This window comes from Capra hircus, chromosome 2 (assembly GCF_001704415.2).
Source record: "Capra hircus breed San Clemente chromosome 2, ASM170441v1, whole genome shotgun sequence".
Taxonomy (NCBI): domain Eukaryota; kingdom Metazoa; phylum Chordata; class Mammalia; order Artiodactyla; family Bovidae; genus Capra; species Capra hircus.
The window spans coordinates 99281352-99306900 of NC_030809.1; the positions used below are offsets into that span (position 1 = coordinate 99281352).

General features: G+C 36.2%; 1 protein-coding gene across 15 annotated transcripts in view; it reads right to left on the reverse strand.

The window, feature by feature from the left end:
- The window catches only part of BAZ2B (bromodomain adjacent to zinc finger domain 2B), a 329956-nt gene that overhangs the window by 146490 nt on the left and 157917 nt on the right, over positions 1-25549 (reverse strand). For 7 of the 15 annotated variants that reach the window (XM_018063509.1, XM_018063453.1, XM_018063522.1 and 4 more), the window contains 2 exons: positions 20877-20949; positions 5472-5618 (listed from right to left, as the gene is read on the reverse strand). In XM_018063509.1, the coding sequence (XP_017918998.1) occupies positions 5472-5618; positions 20877-20925 (196 nt within the window). In that variant the 5' untranslated portion in view covers positions 20926-20949. Of the gene's footprint in view, positions 1-5471; positions 5619-14005; positions 14135-20876; positions 20950-25549 lie in introns of all 15 variants that reach the window. The other 8 variants (XM_005676091.3, XM_018063517.1, XM_005676089.3 and 5 more) reach the window with 2 other exon arrangements.

Genomic DNA, 25549 nt, shown 5'->3' on the forward strand with positions numbered 1-25549 from the left:
AAAAAGGTTTTCAAGAAGCAAAGACTGGTCAGTTGTGTCAATTCTTCCCAAGGGTTTAGTGAGATGAGGACAGAAAAATGGCATTGCTGTGGATTGACATACACATAAAGATGAGGAAAAGGGGAAAGCACATACAGCTATATATTTTGAGAAGTTTGGTTATAAATGCAAGCAGAAAACAGAGTCACAGCCAGAAGAGTGTTCGGGTGAAAGAAGGAAGAGTTTTTGATATGTATTACTTTTTAAGATGGGAGATACTAAGTGTAGACTTCTATACTAATGGATATGATAATAAATAGAGATAAATTAATGATACTGTATAGGAGGATTCAGAGAAGGCAATGGCAACCCATCCCAGTACTCTTGCCTGGAAAATCCCATGGACAGAGGAGCCTGGTAGGCTGCAGTCCATGGGGTTGCTAGGAGTCGGACACGACTGAGCAACTTCACTTTCACTTTTCACTTTCATGCACTGGAGAAGGCAATGGCAACCCACTCCAGTGTACTTGCCTGGAGAATCCCAGGGACAGAGGAGCCTGGTGGGCTGCCGTCCCTGGGGTTGCACAGAGTCGGACACGACTGAAGCGACTTAGCAGCAGCAGCATAGGAGGATTGGCATCCTTGAAAAGTCTTTCTGCAGTTTTTATAAAGGAATTGATAAGTATTTATTATTGTGATAGTTAAGAGCCAACATACAGATACCTAGTGGGGAAGGGGGGTGGGATGAACTGGGAGATTGAGATTGACATATATACACAACTATGTATAAAACAGATAACTAATGAGAACATACTGTATGGCACACAGACTTGCACCCTTCTCCCGGTTATCCAAGTCACGCCAGGGCTTCTCTCTCCCCTGCTCAAACACTACTTTGCCCAAATCCAGTCATTATATCCCATGACAATCTGCTTACAGTTTATCTCTGGAATCTTGTTTCTTTCTCCAGCTCCAATAATTCCTAATTTGGGGCTTTATTATTTCTCACTCATATAAATTAAGCACTTTCTAATGATCTTTGCCTCAGACCATCCTGATGCTCTATATGCTGCTAGAGCTATCATTTTCAAAGCATTAAAATTCTTCTACTTAATCAACTATGAATAAAAATAAAGGTTATAGTTTACTAGGCCCCTCCTCTATGATCTCATCTATCCTTATAAAATGGAGAGCATATTTATTTTTTATTTGAGGTAACTGAAGTTTAGGAATGGGTGAGTAATTTATCCAAATTCACATAGCTAATAAGTAGATAAGCCAAGATTCAATTTCAGGGCCTTTCAATTGCAAAGTCTTTGCTTTTAATCAATATATCCTTCTGTCTAAACTCTTAAGCATAGTGTGTGAAGTTCTAAATGATCTGACCTGAACCTACTCCCCAGCTTGACCTCCTGTCCCTCTGTTCCACTTAACCATAGCAGATATTGGCTATCCGTTCTCTCCCTATTCCTTACTAATAACATCTGTTTTCTTCAGGATGGCAATATGCTCAGCTAAAAACTAATCTTCCTAGTCTTCCTGGAAGCTGAGATTACCATTCACATAATTCTGACAAAAGAGATGTTAAGTGGAAATCTCTAGATGGGTTTCTGGGAAAGCTCTTTAAAAGGAGTTGAAGTAATCAGACATACAACTTTTTCCCTCTTCTACTCCATCCTCTTCCTTCCTGGAAAACAGTACTGTAGGTGGATCAGCCTTCTAACAGCCATGAGACAGATATTGAGCATGAAACTCCCATAGGTCAGAAGATAGGCTATATTTAATAAAATTAGGAGCAGGTCTGTGATGGTACTGCCCACCTCAGAACTGTTACCTAAAGACTAGTACATTTGTTTGACCTGTGTTCCTACTTATAGTCAATTGTTGTTAACTATGTTAATCATTGTTAACATTACTATTCACTGACACATACCCTACACTGAGGCCTTACTGATCAATTTGGAATCTCCTCAATATACCATGATTTGGTACACTTCTACAGAGGTAGGCCTGCAATTAAGATACATGTATAATTCAGTCACTAACTTTAAAAGTAGGCATACTCCAGCTTTAACGTGTGAAGTTTTAACAGCTTCTCTGTTTTATATATTCAACATTTTACAAGTCTTTGTTTGAAGGGTTCTAACTCAAAAAATGGATTGAAATCCAGTGATCTATAGCATAGTTTAATCACTGAAATTTCTCAAAGTGCTATGCTTTTATTTCATTAGGCCAAATGACCATCAATATCAAACAAATCCACTCTGTAAAGTTTAATTTTCCAACTCTGCTTAAATACTATTCTTTCAGCTTTCATTCAGAGATAATATGGGAAATAATGTTTGAATACCTATAAAACTGACATATAGGATACTGTGTATCCCATGGTCTTTTATACAGAGGTTCTGGTGGTATATACCCCAAACCACTCAGGTGAAGTAAAGGTTTGTTTTTCTCTGAGGAACTGATACATTCATTAGCACTAGTATGTGAGCTATGTAGCCCACTATTTTTTTTTTAAATTCTTAGCAGCTAGTTTTTTGTCCAATGTCTGTGGCTTCCTTCAGCTAACATTTTTATACTTTTTAAAGTCTATCTTTTGATATTTTAGTTAATTGTTTTGTTTATGGTGCCAGTGTATTTATTCAAAGCTATCCCAAATTATTGTTTAAAATTAGGCAAGTTATTTTTTTTAATCATACTTTAAAAGGAAAAGAAATATAACTTCTGATATGACCAACAAAACCCCTATATGCATATAGCCTTAGATTCATCAATCTTTGTTGCAGTGTAATTTTCTATCCAAGTTACTGCAAGAAAATTAAAGGTGTGTTGTGAGAGACAGTCCTTCATGGTCCCTGCATGTTGTTGCTGGGCATGCCAAGAATGCAAGGTCTTGACCACTCTTTAAAACTGGGCACTTTCTCAGGACTGCAGTGAGTAATCTTGATGGATGAGGTGACATCTCCTTCCAGAGTGGGTGTGCTTTTATTTACTACAAAAGCAGCAGGTTGCTAAACTAAGCATTCCTTAGCTGTGACACAAACCCATTAAATGTGTAAAATTCAACTAAGTCTCTTGGTGTTGCCCTGTGGGACTTGGGATACCTGGGGAATCAATGCCAACATGACTATTTGCTATGCCATAGTCATAAGATCTCTGACCAAGGAGTCTCAAGTCTTCTGCCAGCGTCATAACAGTAACAGGCTAACTTGTAGGTGTGTATAACCCCAGACCCTGACAAGATGTTGATTTAAAAGAAATTAGTTGATTATTCAAACTTTGAAAGCAGGTTTAAATTATTTGTAACTAACAGGAATTCCTATAGATATATCATTAATGAAGATAACAGAGAAAGGCCAATTAAAATAACCATTTAAAACAATAATGTCCTCAAAGGGACCATTAAAGAACTGGTGAGGTACTGATATTTTAAAGATGAAAATTCTGTTTTGTTGTCTCTATACATCAAGAACACAGAGGAAATTCAAACTGTTTAAGATAAAGAAGGCAGGCCCATTATCACTTTATAATTTTACTTTTAAAAGGAAAGAATTATCAGACACTGAATAGGCCCAAAAAAACAAACAGATAAGAGAAGACAGGAAAATTTGACAAACTGAATTATGTAGGACAACTGAGCATTTTCCATACATTATAAGGCTCTACTTTCAACATAAACCACAACACTGTGAAAGTTAAAAACAGAAAAAAAATTTTTTCTCAGACAGTGAAAAAAACTGTTGTAGGTACTAAAATTATACTCTGTTGATTAATAAGTGATATATCCCAGAATAAATACAGGAATAAATTATAGCTTCATTCAATAAGAGTATCTGCACATAAAAACTCTATAAGATATTCTACTGGAAAATAAATGATAAAAATTAAATCCTTTATAGATAAGGAAATTTCTAATGTTATTCAATAACTAAGCATACTCTGTCTGTCTGCAACTCCCAACTACCAGTACCAAAAAATTGCATTCAATGTGTGACTACTCAGAATTGTAAACAATTCAAATGCCACTAATTCAGAAAGCTACATGAGAAATAGCTAATAGCAAAGTGTCCAAAAAACTCAAGGCTCTGCACTCAAGGACTGAAAATTTCAACACTGAAAAAAGGACATTTCCCTAGAGACATTATATATTTTAAATATTAATTCACAAGTAAATACAAAGTAAGACAGCAGATTGGAAGAACACAATGAAAGGAGCTGACAACAAAGGAAAGGAGAAGAGTTATAAAAAAGCATGAAAGAATAATTACGAAAATACAGCTGTGTGTTATCATTTAGACAAGGAAAGTTAAGGTAAAATGCCAACTGTGGTATCACTATTTTTGAACACAGCATACCAAAGGCATTCATGATGTTACATATAGCTATCATTTTATACACAAGGGAAATGGGGAAGTTGCTAAATAACCTAGATTGTACAAGGTGCAAGAGAACAGGAATTTTATTCACTTACGTTTTCAATGTAATGGTATATTCTTTTAGTTACTTTACAATTACTAAGATGTTAGAAAATGGTTCTGATAAAATGACAAAACAAAATCCTTGTCATAACACAGACTGGAAAAAATCAGATAATTCAACAAATATATATTTGACAATTTGCGAAGGTATTCTGTCAGCAAACATTCCATACTGATGTATTTTATTCACCCAAAATTATAAACTAATTTTGAAAAAGTGAAACATTATTTAGTTCTAATGCTTATACACATGAAATAAGATAATTACATATATAAGATTAAAAATCTTCCTAATGATAAAGGAAAGAGTTGATCAACTTTAGGTTAAAAAAGAAAAAAGAGAATGTATTCTACTAAATATCCAAACGTGTTTGGGCAAAAAGTGATTTTGAAAGGTAAAAACTACCTTTTACATAGAACTAAAATTGAGGTCATTTTCATTTCTGAAATAAAGTTCCTTTAACAATATAACCTTTGCTCATGTTTAAGAAAAACTTGTCAAATATCTTTAAATATTTTTCAAAATATTTAAAATTTAAAAAATACTTTTCATCAAATAAATGATATGTTTTAGTATGTTTCTTATGAACGAGGGTAATTGAGGTTTGGTGAAGGTCATTTAAAATACTGGAAGCAAATTTAGGGCAAAGAGGTCCATGGCACTGAGGCCTAATCTTACCATCCAGGTTTCTTTTGTATTTCTTTACTCTCTCATGAGCCTATTGTTTTAAGAGATTTTTCATGTATTAATTTCTTGATTAAAATGGTCCAAGTAAGATATTATAATGAAACTGTTAAAAAGAGCTTCTAAAAATTATGAAAACATGGAATAAGCAGTGCTACTCCAGTGTGCTGATAAAATCCAGAAAAAGCAGAGACTAGAAGTTTAACCTAGCAATTGTTCAACAGGCCCAAGGAGGCAAAGAAAACATTTTATTCAAAGTTCAATAAAACAGTCTGAATGCAAACTAGTAAAAGGATGGCATGCTAGAGTTAATAAAGAGTATTCACCACATGGGTTGACTGTAGAGCTAAGTGAAGCAGCTCCAGTGGAAAGGCCGCCTTTTGAAACTGATGAAGCCACAGAAGGCATAGAGGATGAAGTTGGTGTAGTAGAGGAGGCTGTTGAGGATGGTAACCGTTCTCCAGACTCCATATCTATGGGAAGGAGGCAAACGTTAATTTTTGGAATTAAATAGTAGAATTATGCAAAATAATTAAATATATTTAAAATAAGTCAAACTTTTAGGAATACTTTTTTTAAATACGAAAATAAGTTTAGAAATACATGTTTCAGAAAGATAAAATATAGAGTAAACAATGTAAATTAAAATTCCAGTTTATAAGGTAAGCTTAATACTGAGCATAACAAATCTAAAAAACTTGTACTCTTTTATAAAAAAATAAGTCATTTGAATACAGTAACTTCATACAACTATGTGTTGCCATAATCTTAGGAAAATAAGCATATTAACTTTTCATTCTTCTTAAATCACCTCATCATTTATTCACTTACAGCATAATACTATTATCTTAATGAATCAAGAAAATACGACCAAATTATAGTGAAATGTAACCCTGTCTTCAAAATCCAAATAGCAACATACTTCTAGGTCTTAAGCATCCATGAATCTGATTGGGTAATCCCCAATACAGTGAGTCCTCCCAAAAGCACAAATATATTTTACAGTTTATCCTAGAGTCTAGTTTGAACTATGGTCTCAAAATGGCTTTAATATGATCCATTTATAAGGACTTGACTTCTAAGCATTTTTATTAACTTGCTTAGCGATTTTGGGTACTATTTACATAGATCTTATTATAATAGTTTATGTTGATATTAAAATCTAGAATGGAAATGAATGAAGGAGTCAAAAGTTAAGAACTTATAATTATAAAACAAATATGTGATAGGATGTAATGGACTGCATGGTGACTATTCTTAATAATATTTCATTGTACATTTGAAAGTTGCTAAGAAAACAGAGGAGAAACAACCTCAGATATGTAGATGATACCACTCTAATGGCAGAAAGCAAAGAGGAACTAAAGAGCCTCTTGATGAGAGTGAAGGAGGAGAGGGAAAGAGCTGGCTTAAAACTCAATTTTAAAAAAACTTAGATCATGGCATCTGATCCCATTATTTGATGGCAAACAGAAAGGGAAAAGGTGAAAGCAACGACAGATTTCTTCTTCTTGGGCTCTAAAATCACTGTGGATGGCGTCGGCAGCCATGAAATCAGAAGGCGACTGCTTCACAGCAAGAAAGCTATAACAAACCTAGACAGTGTGCTGAAAAGCAGAAACATCACTCCACCAACAAAGGTCCGTATAGTCAAGTTTATGGTCTTCCCAGTGGTCACGTACGGTTGTGAGAGCTGGACGGTAAAGAGGGCAGAATACCAAAGAATTAATGCTTTTGAACTGTGGTGTTGGGGAAGATATCTGAAAGTCCCCTGGACAGCAAGGAGGTCAAACCAGTCAATCTTAGGAAAATAAACTCTGAATACTCATTGGAAGGACTGATGCTGAAGCTAAAGCTCTAGTATTTTGGTCAACAGATGCAAACAGCTGACTCATTGAAAAATCCCTGATGCTGGGAAAAATTGAGGGCAGAAGAGAAGAGGGCATCAGTGGATGATATGGCTGGATGGCATCATCGATGCAATGAACATGAACTTGGGCAAACTCCGGGAGATGGTAAGGGACAGGGAGGGGGAGTGCTACAGTCCATAGGGTCGCAAAGCATTGGCCACAACTTGGGCGACTGAACAACAGCAAGAAGAAAATAGATCTTAAAAGTCCTCATCACATGGAAAAATATTTATAACTGTGTGACAAGGATATTAACTGAACTTACCATGGTGTGCATTTCACACTAATACAAATGTTGAATCATTATATGTACACCGGAAACTAATATAATGTTATATGTCAGTTATATCTTATAATTTTTTAAAATCTAGAATAGGTTATGATCATTTTAATACTCTGCATACACTAATATCACAATTAAGCAAGGAAACTGTGAAGTTCACAGTTGCTTAAATGAGTACACATATCTAGGAAGAGACAAAAAGAATACTATTCACATATCAACCATGAGTAAACTTTTATTATTTAAATAATTTAACCATAGAAAGATTTTTGTATGGAATTCTATAGGCGATTCACATACTTACTACATGTTTTCTAAGAAAAACAATTTGATTTCATTTAACACTGTTTCATTAAAATGATTTAAAACTATTGATATGTTCATATCAACATATGAAAAGATGCTCATCATTGCTAATTATTAGAGAGATGCATATCAAAACTACAATTAAGTACTACCTCACACCAGTCAGAATGACCATCATTTAAAGTCTGCAAATAACAAATGCTGTAGAGTATGTGGATAAAAGGGAACTTTCCAATATTACAGGTGGAAATGTAAATTAGTGCAGCCTCTATGGAAAACAGTACAGAGGTTATTCAAACAACTGAAAATGGAGTTGCCATATGATTCCAGCAATCCCACTCCTGGATGTATATCCAGACAAAACTATAATTTGAAAAGATACAAGCACCACTATGTTCTTGTTCATACTAGCACAAAACCAACAGCCAAGACATGGAAACAACCTAAATGTCTATCAACAGGTGATTAAAGTCTTCCACACAATGGAATAAAACCCAGCCATAAAAAGAATGAAATATCCCATTTGCAGAAACATGGATGGACCTAGAGATTATCATACTAAGTGAAGTAAATCAGAGAAAGACAAATATCAGGTGATATCACCAATATGTAGACTCTAAAACATGACATACATGAACATACCTACAAAACACAAACAGACCCACAGAACATAAAGAACATTCTTGTGTTTGCCACGGGTTGTGGGTGAGTGGGAAGGGTGAGTTGGGAGTTTGTGATTGGAGATACAACTATTATATAAATGCACATACATATACATAATGCAAACTATTACATATATACATATATATTATACATGTATATATACACATGTAATGGAAAAACAAGGTCCTACTGCAAAGCATAAAGAACTATATTCAATATCCTATAATAAACCACAAAGGAAAAGAACATGAAAAAGTAATATACATGTATAACTAAATCACTTTGCTGTATAGCAGAAATTAACACGACACTGCAAATCAAGCATACTTACATTTAGGAAGGTAAAATAAAACACTGGCCAATTAAAATAATGCAAGATTAATCTTTAAATTATTGAATCCATATGGTATGTATATGATTTTTTTAAGATAGATACATAGGGTAAAAGAAATCTCAGGTTGACACAATAGCATCATTAATAGAGCAATTTCAGTAAGTTTTCCAGTCATACACAATTCAAAAACTTCTCTTCATATTCTGACATTGCTGTCAATCACCTCCATAGAAAATGGTACTGCTATAACTAGCAAGTATCACTATGAACAAGGCTAGTGATGCTGTGAAAGTGCTGCACTCAATATGCCAGCAAATTTGGAAAACTTAGCAGTGATCACAGGACTGGATAAGGTCAGTTTTCATTTCAGTCCCAAAGAAAAACAATGCCAAAGAATGCTCAAACTACTGCACAATTGCACTCATCTCACACACTAGCAAAGTAATGCTCAAAATTCTCCAAGCCAGGTTTCAACAGTATGTGAACTGTGAACTTCCACATGTTCGAGCTAGATTTAGAAAAGGTAGAAGAACCAGAGATCAAACTGCCAACATCTGTCTGATCACTGAAAAAGCAAGAGAGTTCCAGAAAAACATCTACTTCTGCTTCACTGACTATGCAGAAGCCTTTGACTATGTAGATCACAACAAACTGTGGAAAATTCTTCAAGAGATGGGAATACCAGACCACCTGACCTGTCTCTTGAGAAATCTGTATGCAGGTCAGGAAGCAACACTTAGAAATGGACATGAAACAACAGACTAGTTCCAAATCGGGAAAGGAGTATGTCAAGTCTGTTTATTGTCACCCTGTTTATTTAACTTATATGCAAAGTACATCATGAGAAATGCTGGAATGGATGAAGCACAAGCTGGAATCAAGATTGCCGGGAGAAATATCAATAACCTCAGATATGCAGGTGACACCACCCTTATGGCAGAAAGCAAAGAACTTAAGAGCCTTTGATGGAAGTGAAAGAGAAGAGTGAAAAAGTTGGCTTAAAACTCAACATTCAGAAAATGAAGATCATGGCATCTGGTCCCATCACTTCATGGCAAATAGATGGGGAAACAGTGGAAACAGTGTCAGACTTTATTTTGGGGGGCTCCAAAATCACTGTAGATGGTGACTGCAGCCATGAAATTAAAAGACACTTATTCCTTGGAAGAAAAGCTATGACCAACCTAGACAGCTTATTAAAAAGCAGAGACATTACTTTGCCAGCAAAGGTCCATCTAGTCAAAGCTATGGTTTTTCCAGTAGGCATGTATGGATGTGAGAGTTGAACTATAAAGAAAGCTTAGTGCCAAATAATTGATGCTTTTGAACTGTGGTGTTGGAGAAGACTTGAGAGTCCCTTGGATTGCAAGGAGATCCAACCAGTCCATCCTAAAGGAAATCAGTCCTGAATATTATTGGAAGGACTGATACTGAAGGTGAAACTCCAATACTTTGGCCACCTGATATGAAGAACTGATTCATTGAAAAGACCCTGATGCTGGGAAAGATTGAATGCAGGAGGAGAAGGGGATGACAGAGGATGAGATGGTTGCATGGTATCACTGACTCCATGGACATGAGTTTGAGTAAACTCCGGGAGTTGGTGATGGACAGGGAGCCCTTTCGTGCTATAGTTCATGGGGTTGCAAAGAGCCGGAAATGACTGAGGAACTGGACTGAACTGAATGATAACTAGTAGGCTCATAAAGAATTTTTTTTCTCTTTATCAGCATTCAATATGGAAAGGCATAGTTGGTTCTGATGGCTACATGGAACTAATGCTTAAAAGGCAAGTTTTAGGGCATCAGTTACTGATAAGCTTTGAGACATATGGCTGTTTGACAGCAAGATACATGGCTGATAACTTCCTCTACCAACTATCTTCACCAACAAGTTTCATTTTACTAAGTATATAAAAAAAGACATTTATTTTAAAAATATGAAAATGTAGAGTTTACTAGAAAAGGCTGTTTTAAAAAGTTATAGCTGGTAATCTATCGTTTCAGATAATTCTAAAATGTTCTGTTTAAATGTATTACGGAGGCTTCTCAATGATGTTTTGAAATTTTTAATTGGTGTATAATTGACCTACAACACTATGTGAATTCTAGGTATGTGACATAGTGATTCAATATTTCTATATATTACCAAATGATCACACCACAGTAAGTCTAGTTACCACCTGTCATCATACAAAGATATTACAGTATTATTGTCTATATTCCCCATGCTGTACATTTCATTCTTGTGACTCATTCATTTTGTAACTAAGTTTGTAAATGTATTATTTTTAAAAAATAATGAAAGGATTTGTTTTTAAAATTGCCTTTGTACTCCACAGCAAAAGTAATTTGGGACATAAAATAGATAAGCATTTTAGCTGAGTACCTGGCATATAAGAGCTCAATGAATAAAAGTCATTATTTGTCATAGGATAATAGCTTATGAACTCTGGGCATATATCGTTCTGTTGATGTAAGACGAAAATAAGGAACACCCAGAAGGCATAATCAGCAAACTCTTACATATTGCTCATTTAGATCACTCTTCCTGAAAATATTTAATAAAATAAAAAATATACATATATTAATATTTGAATCTACCAATCCACCTTTGTGACTCTATTCTATAGAATTAAAGCACAAATAGTTTCTTTCTCATAACATTGTCCAAAAATAAAAGAAAATTGAAATCTGGTTGTACAAAAGAGTAGAACTAGAGCTAGTAGTATCAGGCTGAGGGCTCTTTTTCAGTTTCAGTAAAAGTGCAAGTTTCTCTTTTATTCCTGTTCATTCAAGTGGGAAAAGTTTTTGTGCTCAGTTGCGCAGTTGTGCCTGACTCCTTGCAACCCTATGGACCATAGCTTTGCCAAGGTCCTCTGTCCATGGGATCCTCCAGGCAAGAATACTAGAGTGGGTTGCCATTTCCTCCTCCAGGGGATCTTACTGACCCATGGATCAAACCTGAGTCTCTTACATTGACATGCAGATTCTTTTACCATTGAGTCACCAGGAAAACCCAGAAAAAATTTATCTCTTTTTTAAAAAAAACATGCTTATGCAGCCATTTGCCTTAGAAGTTCTATTATATACATTATTCATGTATTATTTTATTTCAAGTGTTTTAATTTTAGATGTATACTTCTAGCCAGTATGATCTCCTAGGTGGCTTCTCATATGTAAAGTACTCTTCTCTTATACTGGCTTAGGGTAAAAGGTTTTTTTCTCATGTTTTAATAGGTATTTCTTAGTTTCAGTAACCCAAAATTTGGTCAACTAGTCCATGTTTATCTCATAGATACCTTTCTTTTCATTTTAAAGAAATTTAACAAATCCACTCTAGCCTTTGTTACTCTAGAGAGGATTTTAAGTTATATGCTTGAATTAACAAGGACTGGCTTTTCAAATTTTTCTTTTTAAGTTAAATATTATTGAATTCAGAGTTTATTTACTATTGTCCTCTGCTGAGCACAAGCAAAACTGGAAAGAATCCTAGCCATCAACTTGGAAGTTAAAGAGGAGGAAGGTAATATCTCTGTAATACTGAATAATCCAAAAAACAATCATTGGCCTGCCAAATTGTTAGAACAGCTCAAAGAAGAAAGTTCAAAATACATGTGCACCAAAGGATGCTAAAAGCAGTAGATAAGTCTGAAGAGAAACAAGATATTTGCATAAACTCAAAAGTATCTCCTTGAGATAGTTACTAATTAAGAAAGGGCAAAATAGTAACTTCACAGTAAAGAAACTAAATCACCAAAAATAAAATTTATCAATATCATGTATCCTCTGATGCCCTTAGAAGAGCATATCACCTCTGTGGTATTCTTGCCCAAAACATAACCTCTGTTGAATCATGAGAAAACATCAGACAAACTCAAACTGCAAGACCATATACGTAATTGACCAGTATTCATCAGGTATCAGGGAGAAGGCAATGGCACCCCACTCCAGTACTCTTGCCTGGAAAATCCATGGACGGAGGAACCTGGTAGGCTGTAGTCGAGGGGGTTACTAAGAGTCGGACACGACTGAGCGACCTCACTTTCTCTTTTCACTTTCATGCATTGGAGGAGGAAATGGCAACCCACTCCAGTATTCTTGCCTGGAGAATCCCAGGAACAGGGGAGCCTGGTGGGCTGCCGTCTATGGGGTCGCACAGAGTCGGACACAGCTGAAGCGACTTAGCAGCAGCAGCATCAAGTATCAAGGTCATGATAGACAAGGAAAGACTGAGGAAATGCCATAGGTTGAAGACTAAGGAGATAAAACAATTAAATGTAATGTGGGATCAGACTGTTGCTTTTTTTTTTTTCAGATTTAATTTTAAAACAGAAAAGGACATTAACAGAAAAACTGGTAGAATTCATATAAGACATGTAGTTTATGATTAATAGTATTGTACCAATATAAATTTTCTGATTTTATAATTTTAATAATTGTACTCTAGTTATCTAAATTAATAGAATTAGGGAAAGCTGGGTAAGAAATACAGATGAACACTGTTTTTTAAGTCAAATAATTTCAAAACAAAAGGTAAAGAAAACAAAGCAAAGTCTGGCATATAACAAGTATTTAAATATATATATATATTATGTATAAATTATGTAACTTCAATGAACTTTTCAAATTATGTAACTTCAATGAACTTTTCTATTCCCTCATGAGCATCATGAAGGTGTAGTTGTGAGGATTAAATGAGATAATGCATGGAAAGTTCTGAATACTTAGCTTTTGATAATTGTAAACAATTGTTTTTAATAAGTGAATGTGCATATAATTATCTATGAGTATGTGTGGCAGTAAAAGGTATTTTTAGAGTATTCATTTCTAGTAAATATTTCTGAGTCACATGTATTTATATTATTATAAATAGATGGCATGTTTTACATTTAGCCAGATGATAAAAATTTAAAATAAATGCCTCACAATTGTATAACTGTATAGACAAATAGTAAGGTGTTTTAAACTTTCAAAATAAGATGAAGTACAAATATAGTTGAAAATTAACATTACTTTTCAGTTGAAAGAATTCACCCTTTGATCACGAGTTATTATTCATTATTAAAGCTACTACATAAAACTTGGTAGAAATCCATTTATTTAAACCATCTTAAAAAATATGTTCATTAAAATAAAAGTAGTATCCAAGAACCATCTGTTTCCAGATTTCAGCTGTGGCCAGAGCATCCGGATCTGATACTAACACTCCTATAATGGCCTCTCATTCTGACTCTCTGTGTTAAGAAAACTACCTTCATCTCAAGTTCTAAACTAACACTATCCAAGCAATTCTTTGTGGCCAAAAACAGCCCAGATATAATAACAGAGTGTACTAACATGACCCCCACCACAATATACTCACCTATGGGAGAATATCAATCAGCAGGTATGTCTTTTAGCTTAAGGCCATTTGTCAGAGGATATCTTCCAATGTATAACAAAGTTAACCAGGTAGGGGAAAGATTACTACCACTGAAAATCAATGCATACACTATAGTAAAAAAAAAAAAAAAAAAAAAAACGTTGACGTGAACAGAGAAGAAAAAAATGCCCAGAAGATGATGAAACGATTCTAAATGATTAGATCCATCAGAGCTCTTTTCCATAGTCTAAAACAGTAGTTCCCAGGCAGAGGTGACACTGTGATACCCCTCATCTATTAGGAAACATTTGACAATGCTTAAGAGACACTTTTGGTTGTCATAATCAAGAGTGCTACTGATATCACATAGGTAAGAGTCTAGGCAGGGATGCTGCTCAGTCAGTTACTCAGTTCAGTTGCTCAGTTGTGTCCAACTTTTTGCGGTCCCAGGGTCTGCAGCATGCCGGCCTCCCTGTCCATCACCAACTCCCAGAGTTTACTCAAACTCATGTCCATTGAGTCGGTGATGCCATCCAACCATATCATCCTCTGTCATCCCCTTCTCCTCTGCCTTCAATTTTTCCCAGAATCAAGGCCTTTTCAAATGAGTCAGTTCTTCACATCAGGTGGCCAAAGTATTGGAGTTTCAGCTTCAACATCAGTCCTTCCAATAAATATTCAGGACTGACTTCCTTTAGGATTGACTGGTTGGATCTCCTTGCTGTTCAAGGGACTCTAAGGTCTTTTCCAACACCACAGTTCAAAAGCATCAATTCTTTGGTGCTCAGCTTTCTTTACTGCCCAACTCTCACATCCATACATGACTACTGGAAAAACCATAGCCTTGAACTAGATGGACCTTTGTTGGCAAAGTAATGTCTCTGATTTTTAATGTGCTGTCTAGATTGGTCATAGCTTTTCTTCCAAGAAGTAAGCATCTTTTAATTTCATGGCTGCAGTCACCATCTGCAGTGGTTTTGGAGCCCCCAAAAATAAAGTCTGCCATTGTTTCCACTGTTTCTGCTAAACATGGGATAATTCACAGGACATTCCCACACAGAGGTAATTACCTGGCCCAAAATGTTAGTAGTGCTAAGGTTGAGAAATTCTGATCCAAAGTATCAAAAACTGTATTACTTGGAATTCAATCAACCAAACTTTTTGTTAAGCAGTAATTTTTTATAATTATTATAAGATACTTTAAGCTGATATATCATCCCTACAATAAATGATAAAATTATATTCAGCCCATCTTTATCAGCATACTTCCAGTAAAGTATCCACCTGCAATGCGGGAGACCTGGGTTCAATCCTGGGGTTGGGGAAGATTACCTGGAGAAAGGAACAGCTACCGCCCCAGTACTCTGGCCTGGAGAATTCCATGGCCAGAGAATAGTCCATTGGGTTGCAAAGAGTCAGAAACAACTGAGCAACTTTCACTTCACTCACCAGAGTTTATTATTTTACATTTTGTCCTAATTGTTTAAAACTGGGGATAAATAATACACAATTAATATATATCATAATGTTCACTCACACTAGACAACTGAATTTACTATATTTTACTGAGATGATATTTACTGTAACAATCCTGAGAACAGAAAAGAATCAGAATTTCCACAATTTCTTCCCTGTACTATTTTATGCATGCCAAAAGAATTCACTGATCAGTAATAATACTGATCAAATGTTCTTTTTTTGCGTAATCATAGAGCTTATGAACATTGACAGCTGCTAGGTGTAAACCTGAACAGGTGCAAATAGGGAAGGGCAAGACAAGTTGGCCACCAAATGTAAACACGATCAGCTGCCCTGTGCTTCACCTGCGTGAAGCCTTTAACAGTATGGCTGTAGAAGAGACTGAAGACTCAGAAAGCAGACATATAAACAAACATTTCTCCTGCAAGGCGTTTTCCTAGAGCGTCTTTATCTTTACCAGCAATACCAAAAGTTCTCTATGGGAGTTCAAAGCACAAAAGTAGATTTGGTGAATCCTCCCTTTTCTTTACAATATAACCACACATGAAAAACAACAGTTAAGAAGGTATCAGGAAACAGTCACTGTGCTACTGCCTTTGCTTCAGCAGGATCAGTAACAGCAGTGCTGCCATCTATCAATTCTTTTCTCAAAGTTCTGACAAAGGCTTTTGTATAACTGTGTAAAAAATAACTTCCAGGAAACTGAAAATTTGGATAAACAATATTTCAAAATATTAAGTAGAAAAAAAGAGCAACAAACAAAAATTTTTTCTGTAAAAAGCTAGAGAGAAATAGGTGACACAGAAATATCTTATTTGACAACAAACACAATTATTTTCTGAATATATCTGAAAGAAAATGATTCTATTTACCTACATTTTCAGAAATAGTTATTTCAAGTCATTGAGTATAATATATTGTGCTTTAAAATATGAATATATAAAAGGGATCAATTCCCTTTGCTGGAAAGAGAAGGACAAATATCTGGTATTAACACATATATATGGAATCCAGAAAAATGGTACTCATGAACCTAGCAGAGAATGGACTTAGGAACAGAGTAGGGGAAGGTGAAGGTGGGATAAATTGAGAAAGTGGCGCTAACATATATACACTATCATGTGTAAGACAGATGCATGGTAGGAAATTGCTATATGACACTGAGAGCCCAGCCTGGTGTTTTGTGATGACCTAGAAGGAAGGATGGGGTGCTGGGAAGAAGACTCAAGAGGGAGGGAATATATATTTAATTATGACTGATACGTATTGCTGTATGGCAGAAAATAACACAATACGGTAAAGCAATTTTCCACCAATCAAAATTTTTTTAAGGCTATGGCATTAAAAACTGAAAAAATTTCCTTTGTTGTCTGACACATTTTAACTACTATTGTAAACAGTCAAGCAATTATACCCCCAAACAAAAGTAGGGGGGCAATCAGGTACTCTGGGTACAGCCTGTGAGTTGGAGCAAGTCTCTGACAATACCTCTAAATATTTTCCTTATCAGAAAAACGATGGCTTTGAATTAGACTAGACCTCAGGTCTTATCAGAGTTTTATCAACTTCACATTGCATTAAAATATTTAACAATTTAGTTTCTCATTTCCCTAAGCCTCCCTACCACTTGCCTTACTTCTATCTTTGAATATCTGCCATTCTAAATTACAGATTACTATTAAAATTTTAGAGATTAACTCTTACCTTACTTATACCTCAAGAGAATTGATGATGAGAAAATCATCCAAGAGTAAAGCACTGATTTTCACACTGCTCAGTAAATATCTATTCAGAGAGTATTCTTTTACTCCCAAAGGATTAAGTATTCTTTTGCAATGAGATATCCTAGAGAAAGAGGCTAAGATATTAGATACAAAAGAATATTAAAGGAATATTTGAGTCACATTTAACATATACAGATCAACTAAACTTTAGGTAGAGTCTGTGAATTTAAATATTGATGAGATTGGAGATTTCTAAAAAGGATAAAAATGTTAGAAGAATAAAAACAAAAAGAGGCAATGTCTGATTAAATGATCCTTTCACCTACAAATGCAAGGGACCCCAAAGAACAAGCAAAATGGCCTAAATCTTAGCTTAATTAAGAAGCACAACTACAATTGCCTGAAATTCCTAAGACATTTCTGTACAGTAACTGAGACAGATGAATAACAGATGGAGACAACAGAAGAAGGGTAAAAAAAGGGGAATGCAAAATATCTACAAAAACTCAGAGGCCAAGGAAAGAAAGATCCCAAGTATTACATGACTGATAAACTAGAGTAAAAATTCCCTTTCAATGGGGAAGAAGTATAGTTAATCTAACAGGGAAAACAACCCTCATTAAAGAACAAAAGGGAAATAGTTTATGAAAATCAAGTAAAAGTATTTTTGTCTTGGTCACCCTAATTCACGACAAATAGTGACAAAGGATTAGATCTGATATAGATTTCCTGAAGAACTGTGGACGGATATTTGTGACATTGTGCAGGAGGCAGGGATCAAGACCACCCCAAAGAAGAAGAAATGCAAAAAGGCAAAATGGTTGTTGATAAAGGGCTTACAAAGAGCTGAGGAAAGAAGAGAAGCAAAAGGTACAGGAGAAAAGGAAAGATATATCCCTCTAAATGCAGAGTTACAAAGCCTAGCAAGAAGATATAAGAAAGCCTTCTTCAGTGATCAATGCAAAGAAATGGAGAAAAACAATAGAATGGGAAAGACTAGAGATCTCTTCAAGAAAGTTAGAGATACCAAGGGGACATTTCATGCAAAGATAGGTACAATAAAGGACAGAAACGGTATGGACCTAACAGAAGCAGAAGATATATTAAGAAGAGATGTCAAGAATACACAGAAGAACTATATAAAAAAGGATCTTAACGAAACAGATAACTCACCTAGAACCAGACATTCTGGGTGCGAAGTCAAGTGGGTCTTAGGAAGCATCACTACAAACATAGATAGTGGAAGTGATGGAATTTCAGCAAAGTTATTTCAAATTCTAAAAGATGATGTTGTTAAAGCACTACACTCAATAAGCCAGCAAATTTGGAAAACTCAGCAGTGGCCACAGGACTAGAAAAGTCCAATCCCAAAGAAAGGCAATGCCAAAGAATGTTCAAACTACTGCACAATTGCATTTATCTCACACGCTAGTAAAGTAATGGTCAAATTCTCCAAGCTAGGCTTTAACAGTACGTGAACAGAGAACTTCCAGATATTCAAACTGAATTGAGAAAAGGCAAAGGAACAGGAGATCAAACTGCCAACATCTGTTAGATCATCAAAACAAGAGAATTCCAAAACAACATCTACTTCTGCTTCATTGGCTATGTTAAAGCCTTTGACTGTGGATCACAACAAACTGTGGAAAATTCTTAAAGAGAGGAGAATACCTTACTTCCCTTGCTTACCATCTTACTTCCCTCCTGAGAAATCTGTATGCAGGTCAAGAAACAACAGTTAGAACCAGACATGGAACAACAGACTGGTTCCAAATGGGAAAGAAGTACATCAAGGATGTATATTCTTCAGTTCAGTTCAGTTCAGTCGCTCAGTCATGTCCAACTCTTTGCGACCCCATGAATTGCAGCACCCCAGGCCTCCCTGTCCATCACCAACTCCTGGAGTACACCCAGACTCGCGTCCATCGAGTCAGTGATGCCATCCAGCCATCTCATCCTCTGTCGTCCCCTTCTCCTTCTGCCCCCAATCCCTCCCAGCATCAGAGTCTTTTCCAGTGAGTCAACTCTTCGCATCAGGTGGCCAAAGTACTGGAGTTTCAGCTTTAGCATCATTCCTTCCGAAGAAATCCCAGGCTGATCTCCTTCAGAATGGACTGGTTGGATCTCCTTGCAGTCCAAGGGACTCTCAAGAGTCTTCTCCAACACCACAGTTGAAAAGCATCAATTCTTCAGTGCTCAGCCTTCTTCACAGTCCAACTCTCACATCCATACATGACCACAGGAAAAACCATAGCCTTGACTAGACGGACCTTAGTCAGCAAAGTAATGTCTCTGCTTTTGAATATGCTATCTAGGTTGGTCATAACTTTTCTTCCAAGGAGTAAGCGTCTTTTAATTTCATGGCTGCAATCTTACCTTGCTTATTTAACTTATATGCAGAGTATATTGTGCGAAATGCCAGGCTGCATGAAGCACATGCAGGAATCAAGATTTCAGGGAGAAATATCAATAACCTCAGATGCACATATGACACCATCCTTATGGCAGAAAGCAAAGAGGAATTGAAAAGCCTCCTGATGAAAGTGAAAGAGGAGAGTGAAAAAGCTGGCTTAGAACTCAACATTCATAAAACAGATCATGGCATCCAGTTTCATCACTCCATGCACATAGATGGGGAAACAACGCAAACAGTGACAGACTTTATTTTCTTGGGCTCCAAAATCACTGCAGATGGTGACTATAGCCGTGAAATTAAAAGACGCTTGCTCCTTGGATGAAAAGCTATAACAAATCTAGACAGCATATTAAAAAGCAGAGACATTACTTTACCAACAAATGTCCATCTAGTCAAAGCGATGGTTTTTCCAGTAGTCATGCATAGATGTGAGAGTTTAACCATAAAGAAAGCTGAGCACCAAAGAACTGATGCTTTTGAATCAATCTTCTTTTGGAGAAGACTCTTGAGAGTACCTTTGAGAGCAGGGAGATCAAAAGAGTCCATTCTAAAGGAAATCAGTCTGGAATATTTGTTGGAAGGACTGATGCCAAAGCTGAAGCTCCAATATTTTGGGAACCTGATGTGAAGAACTGACTCATTCATTTGAAAAGACCCTGATGCTGGAAAAGATTGAGCGCAGGAGGAGAAGGAGATGACAGAGGAAGAGATGGTTGTATGCATCATGGACTCGATGTACATGAATTTGAGCAAGCTCCGGGAGTTGGTGAAGGATGTGCTGCGGTCCATGGGGTTGCAAAGAGTCTGACACAACTGAGTGACTGACCTGAACTGAAAGTGACTAGGGAATTGTAATCTAGGATGGGAGAATTCATGTTCTCCTACATTTTTTTAACCACGTGAATGATTTACAATGTGCTAGTATTAATGACAGTTAAATTTTTTAAAAAGATTTTTACAGGCTTGTTATTGCAAGGGATTATAAATCTTTTCAAAATGTTAAACAGAAGTCTTAGTTCAAAATGGTGACATAAGAAAATCCCAAACTCACCTCCTCCCTCAGACACAGTAAGTCTACAGCTTTATACACAAGAATTTCCTGTCAAATAAGCCCCATGGCCCGGGTGAATGATGACTACGCAATGGGCAAACAGGAAAACCATATCAAAGTGGGTGCAAGGGGCCGGGATGCAATCCCACCATAAACCCTACTAGTGGTGCAGCAACCCATAATGGAGAAGGAACTCAAAACCTGGAGTTTCTTCTTGAGGAGCTGAGGTTTTGAAGCCCACAGTGGGCATCCCACACACTTGAGAGATTAATCCCTAAAAAAAAAAGAAAAAAGAATCAAACTTCGAAAACCATTGGTGTTCCTATCTTGAGACCCACAAGACTGTAGAGATCTGGGAAAGCCCTCTCAAAGAGGTCATGTGCTTGAACCCCAGGGCCCAGCTAAGAGACAGTCTATGGTTTCCAGACTTAAAAAATGAAGGAGGCTTTCCTGCTTATATTAAAAGCTCAGAACTTCCCTAGTGGTAGAGTAGTTGAGAATCCCCTGCTAATGCAGGGGACACGGTCCAGGAGGATTCCACATGACATGGGGCCTGTGTTCCAACCCCATGGGACACAACTGAGCCTGTGTTCCACTACTTCTGAGCCCACGTGCTCCAGCGGCTTCTGAGCCATGACTACTGAGCTTGAATGCCACAGCTCCTGAAGCCCCTGAGCCCGAGAGCCTGCACACTGCAGCTAATGGAGCCCATGCAGCAGGAGCGTGTGCCCTGCACAGGAGAAGCCGCTGCAATGGGAAGCCCACGCCCTGCAACAGCGAGCGGCCCTCGCTCGCCACGCCCAGAGAGAGCCTGTGCGCAACAATGAAGATGCTGCACAACCAAAAATAAAGAGCTAAATAAGCCATTAAAGAATAGGTAAATAGAAACAGAAACTCAGCCTGCAGGGCAGGCATCCAATTTAACACACACATTCAGGAGAGTGCTGGAACACTAACCAAGGATGCGGTCTCCATCTTTGGACTTTCCCTTTGCTAGAGCACCAGTATCTTCAGGAAGGTGTCCCAGTCTAGTAAGGGAGTTTCATATCACTTACATCATTGGATAGATCATTGACACAGAAAAGTCATAAGGAAACACAGCCCTTAAATGACACATTAAACCAGGTGGGTTAACAAATATTTATAGAACAGTCATCCAAAAGCAACAGTATACATATGCTTAATAAATGCACATGCAACATTCTCTAAGACAGATCATACATTAGAGCACAAAATAAGTCTTAATAAATTTAAGAAGACTGAAATCATATTGTACAACTTTTCCAGCCATGATGGTATGAAACCAGAAAACACCAGGAAAATTTGAAAATTCACAAATATGAGATCAAAAAATACACTACTGACCAACCAATGCATCAAAAGAGAAATAAAAAAATATCCTGAGACAAACAAAAATGAAAATATAACATACCAAAATTTATGGAATGCAGCAAAACTGGTTCTAAAAGGGAAATTCACAGTAATAAATGCCTGCTTCAATAAACAAGTCTCAGATAAACAACTGAATTTTATACCTGACAGAACCAGAATAAGAAGAACAAACAAAGCCCAAAGTTAGTAGAAGGAAGGAGAAAAGATTAGAGTAGAAATAAATGAAATAGAGAGTAAATAGATAAGAGGAAAGATGAATCAAAAAGTTGTTTCTTTAAAGAAGATACACAGAATGGGAATTCCTCGGTAGCCCAGTGCTTCAGTTCAGTTCAGTTCAGTCACTCAATTCTGTCTGACTCTTTGCAACCCCATGAATCGCAGCACACCACCAGTGCTTAGGACTCTGTATTTCCACTGCAGGGTGCCAGGGTTCAATCCCAGTCAAAGAACTAAGACCTCACAAGCTGTGCATGTGGCCAAAAAACAAGATAAACAAAACAGTCAACCCTTTAGCTAGACTGATGCAGAAAAAAAAAAGGAGAAGATCAAACAAATACGATAGAAATGAAAGAGACACTACAACTAACACCATAGAAACACAAGGGACTAAAAGAGATTACTACAAGAATGAAACAACAAATTGAACAACCAGTCTAGAAGAAATGAATAAGTTCCTATAAACATGCAACCTTCCCAGACTGAATTATGATAAAACAGAAAATCCATACAGACCAATTACTAGCAAGGAGACTGAATGAGTAATCAATCAAAACCCTTCCAAAAAGCAAAAGTCCAGTACCAGACAGCTTTACTGGTGAATTCTACAAAACATTCAAAGAAGAATTCACATCAAACCTTCTCAAACTCTTCTAAACCATAGAAGAAGGAACTCCTGTAAACTCATTTTCCAAGGCCAGCATTACCTTGAAACCAAAAGTAGACAAGGATCACCACAAGAAAAACAAATTATAAACCAGTAACTCTAATGAACACAGACATGAAAATCCTGAACAAAATATCAGCAAAATGAATTAAAATACATTGGAAGAATCATACACCATGAGCAAATGGCATTTATTCCAGGAATGCAAGGCTGGCTGAATATCAGCAAATCAGTCAATGTGATACAGCACAGTAACAGAATGAAAGATGAAAGTCATATGATCATATCAATTAATGCAGAAAAAGCATCTGACAAAATTCAGCATCCATTTATGACAAAAAATTCATCAAAATGGGTATGGAAAGAACCTAACAAAGACCATATTAACAAGCCCACAGCTGATATCATACTCAATAGTGGAAAGCTGAAAGTGTTTCCTCTAAGATCAAGAACATAAGGATGCCCAGTCTTACCACTTTTATTTACCATAGTGTATTGTCAGTCCTTGCCACAGCAATGAGATAAGGAAAAAAGTAAAAGGAATCTAAATTGGAAAGGAAGATATAAAACTGTTAGTATTTGCAGATGATACAATACTACATGAGAAAAACCTAAAGATTCCATTAAAAACAAACAAGGGCTTCCCAGGTGGTCCAATGGTTAAGAATCTGCCTTGCAATGCAAGAGACACCAGTTCCATCCCTGGTCCAGGAAGATCCCACATGCCAAGTGGCAATTGAGCCCACGTTCTAGAGCCCACAAGCCTCAACAACTGAAGCCAGAGCGCCAAGAGCCCATGCTCGACAATAAGAAAAGCCACCACAATAAGAAACCCTCACACCTCAACTAGAGAAAGCCCTTACACAGCAATGAAGACCCAGCAGAGTCAAAAATCAGTCAATCAATCAATATTTTTTAAAAAACTGTTAGAACTAATAAATCAATTCAGTGAAGTTGCAGAATATGATTAATACACAAAAATCTGTTGTGTTTCTATAAACTAATAACAAACTATTGAAAAAAGAAATTTAAGGAAGCATTCCGTATACAAGTGCATCAAAAAGCATAAAATACCTATGAATAAATTTAACCAAGGAAATGAAAGACGTGTACACTAAAACTATAAGACATTACGGAAAGAAATTTAAAAACACACACAAAAAAATGAGAAAATATTCTGTGCTCATGGATTGGAAGAATTAATATTGTTAAGATGTCCATACAAACCAAAGCAAGCTACAGATTAAATATAACCTCTACCAAAATTTCAACAGCATTTCTCACAGAAATAGAAGAAACAACTTTAAAATGGAACACAAAAGACTCTGAATAGCCATTAGCAATCTTGAGAAAGAATAAAAACGTTGGAGGCATCATGCTACTTGATTTCAAACTTTATTACAAAGCTACAGTAATTAAAACAACATGGTATTGCAAAAAAAAAAAAAAAATAGACACACTGACCAATGGAACAGAACTGACCTAGTAATAAACCCATATACCCTGCGGTCGATGAATTTATGACAATGGAGCCAAGAATATAAAATGGGGAAAAGACACTCTCTTTAAAGTATGGTGTTGGGAAAACTAGACAGCCACATTATAGACTACCATATTATACCATGCACAAAAATTTACCCAAAACGGATTACAGATTTGAATGTAAAGTCTGAAACCATACATCTCTAGAAGAAAACAGAGGCAGTAACCTCCTTGACACTGGCCTTGATGAATTTTAAATCTGATACCAAAAGCAAAAGGAACAAAAGCCAAAACAGGTCGGATTACCTTAAACTAACTGTCCTTCTGTACAACAATGGAAGCCTTCAACAAAATAAAATAGCAATATACTAAATGGGAGGAAATATTTGCAAATCATATATCTGATGAGGAGCTAAAACTCACATTATATAAAGAACTCAGAATTCAATAGAAAAAAGAAAAAGTTCAATTAAAAAGTGGGCATAAGATCTAAACAAACATTTTTCCAAAGACACAGATGGCCAACAGTTAGATGAAAAGATGCTCAACATCATTAATCATCAGGGAAATGCAAATTAAAACTATAATGTGATATTAAATTATCTGTTTAAATGGCTATTATCAAAAAGGCAAGAAATAATAAGTGTTGGCAAGGATATGGACTACTGGTTGTAACGTAAATTGGAGCAATCACTATGGAAAACACTATGGAAGTTCCTCAAAAACTTAAAAATAGAAGTACCATATGATCTAGCAATCCTACTTTGGGTGCTTATCCTAAGGAAATGGAAACACTAACTTGAAAAGACATATGAACTCCCATGTTCATTGTAGCACTATTTAAAATAACCAAGATATGGGAAAATCCTAAGTGTCCACTGACAGATGAATGTATAAAGAAATATTGTAATATATAAATATATAATGGAATGCTATTTGGCCATAAGAAAAATGAAATCTGGACATTTGTAACACCATGCATAAACCTTGAGGGTATTAGGCTTAGTGAAATTAGTCAAAGAAAGCAAATACTATATTGTCTCTGTTACATGTGAAATCTCAAAAACAAAACAAAATCAAGTTCATAGATACAGACTTAGACTGGTGGTTTCCAGAG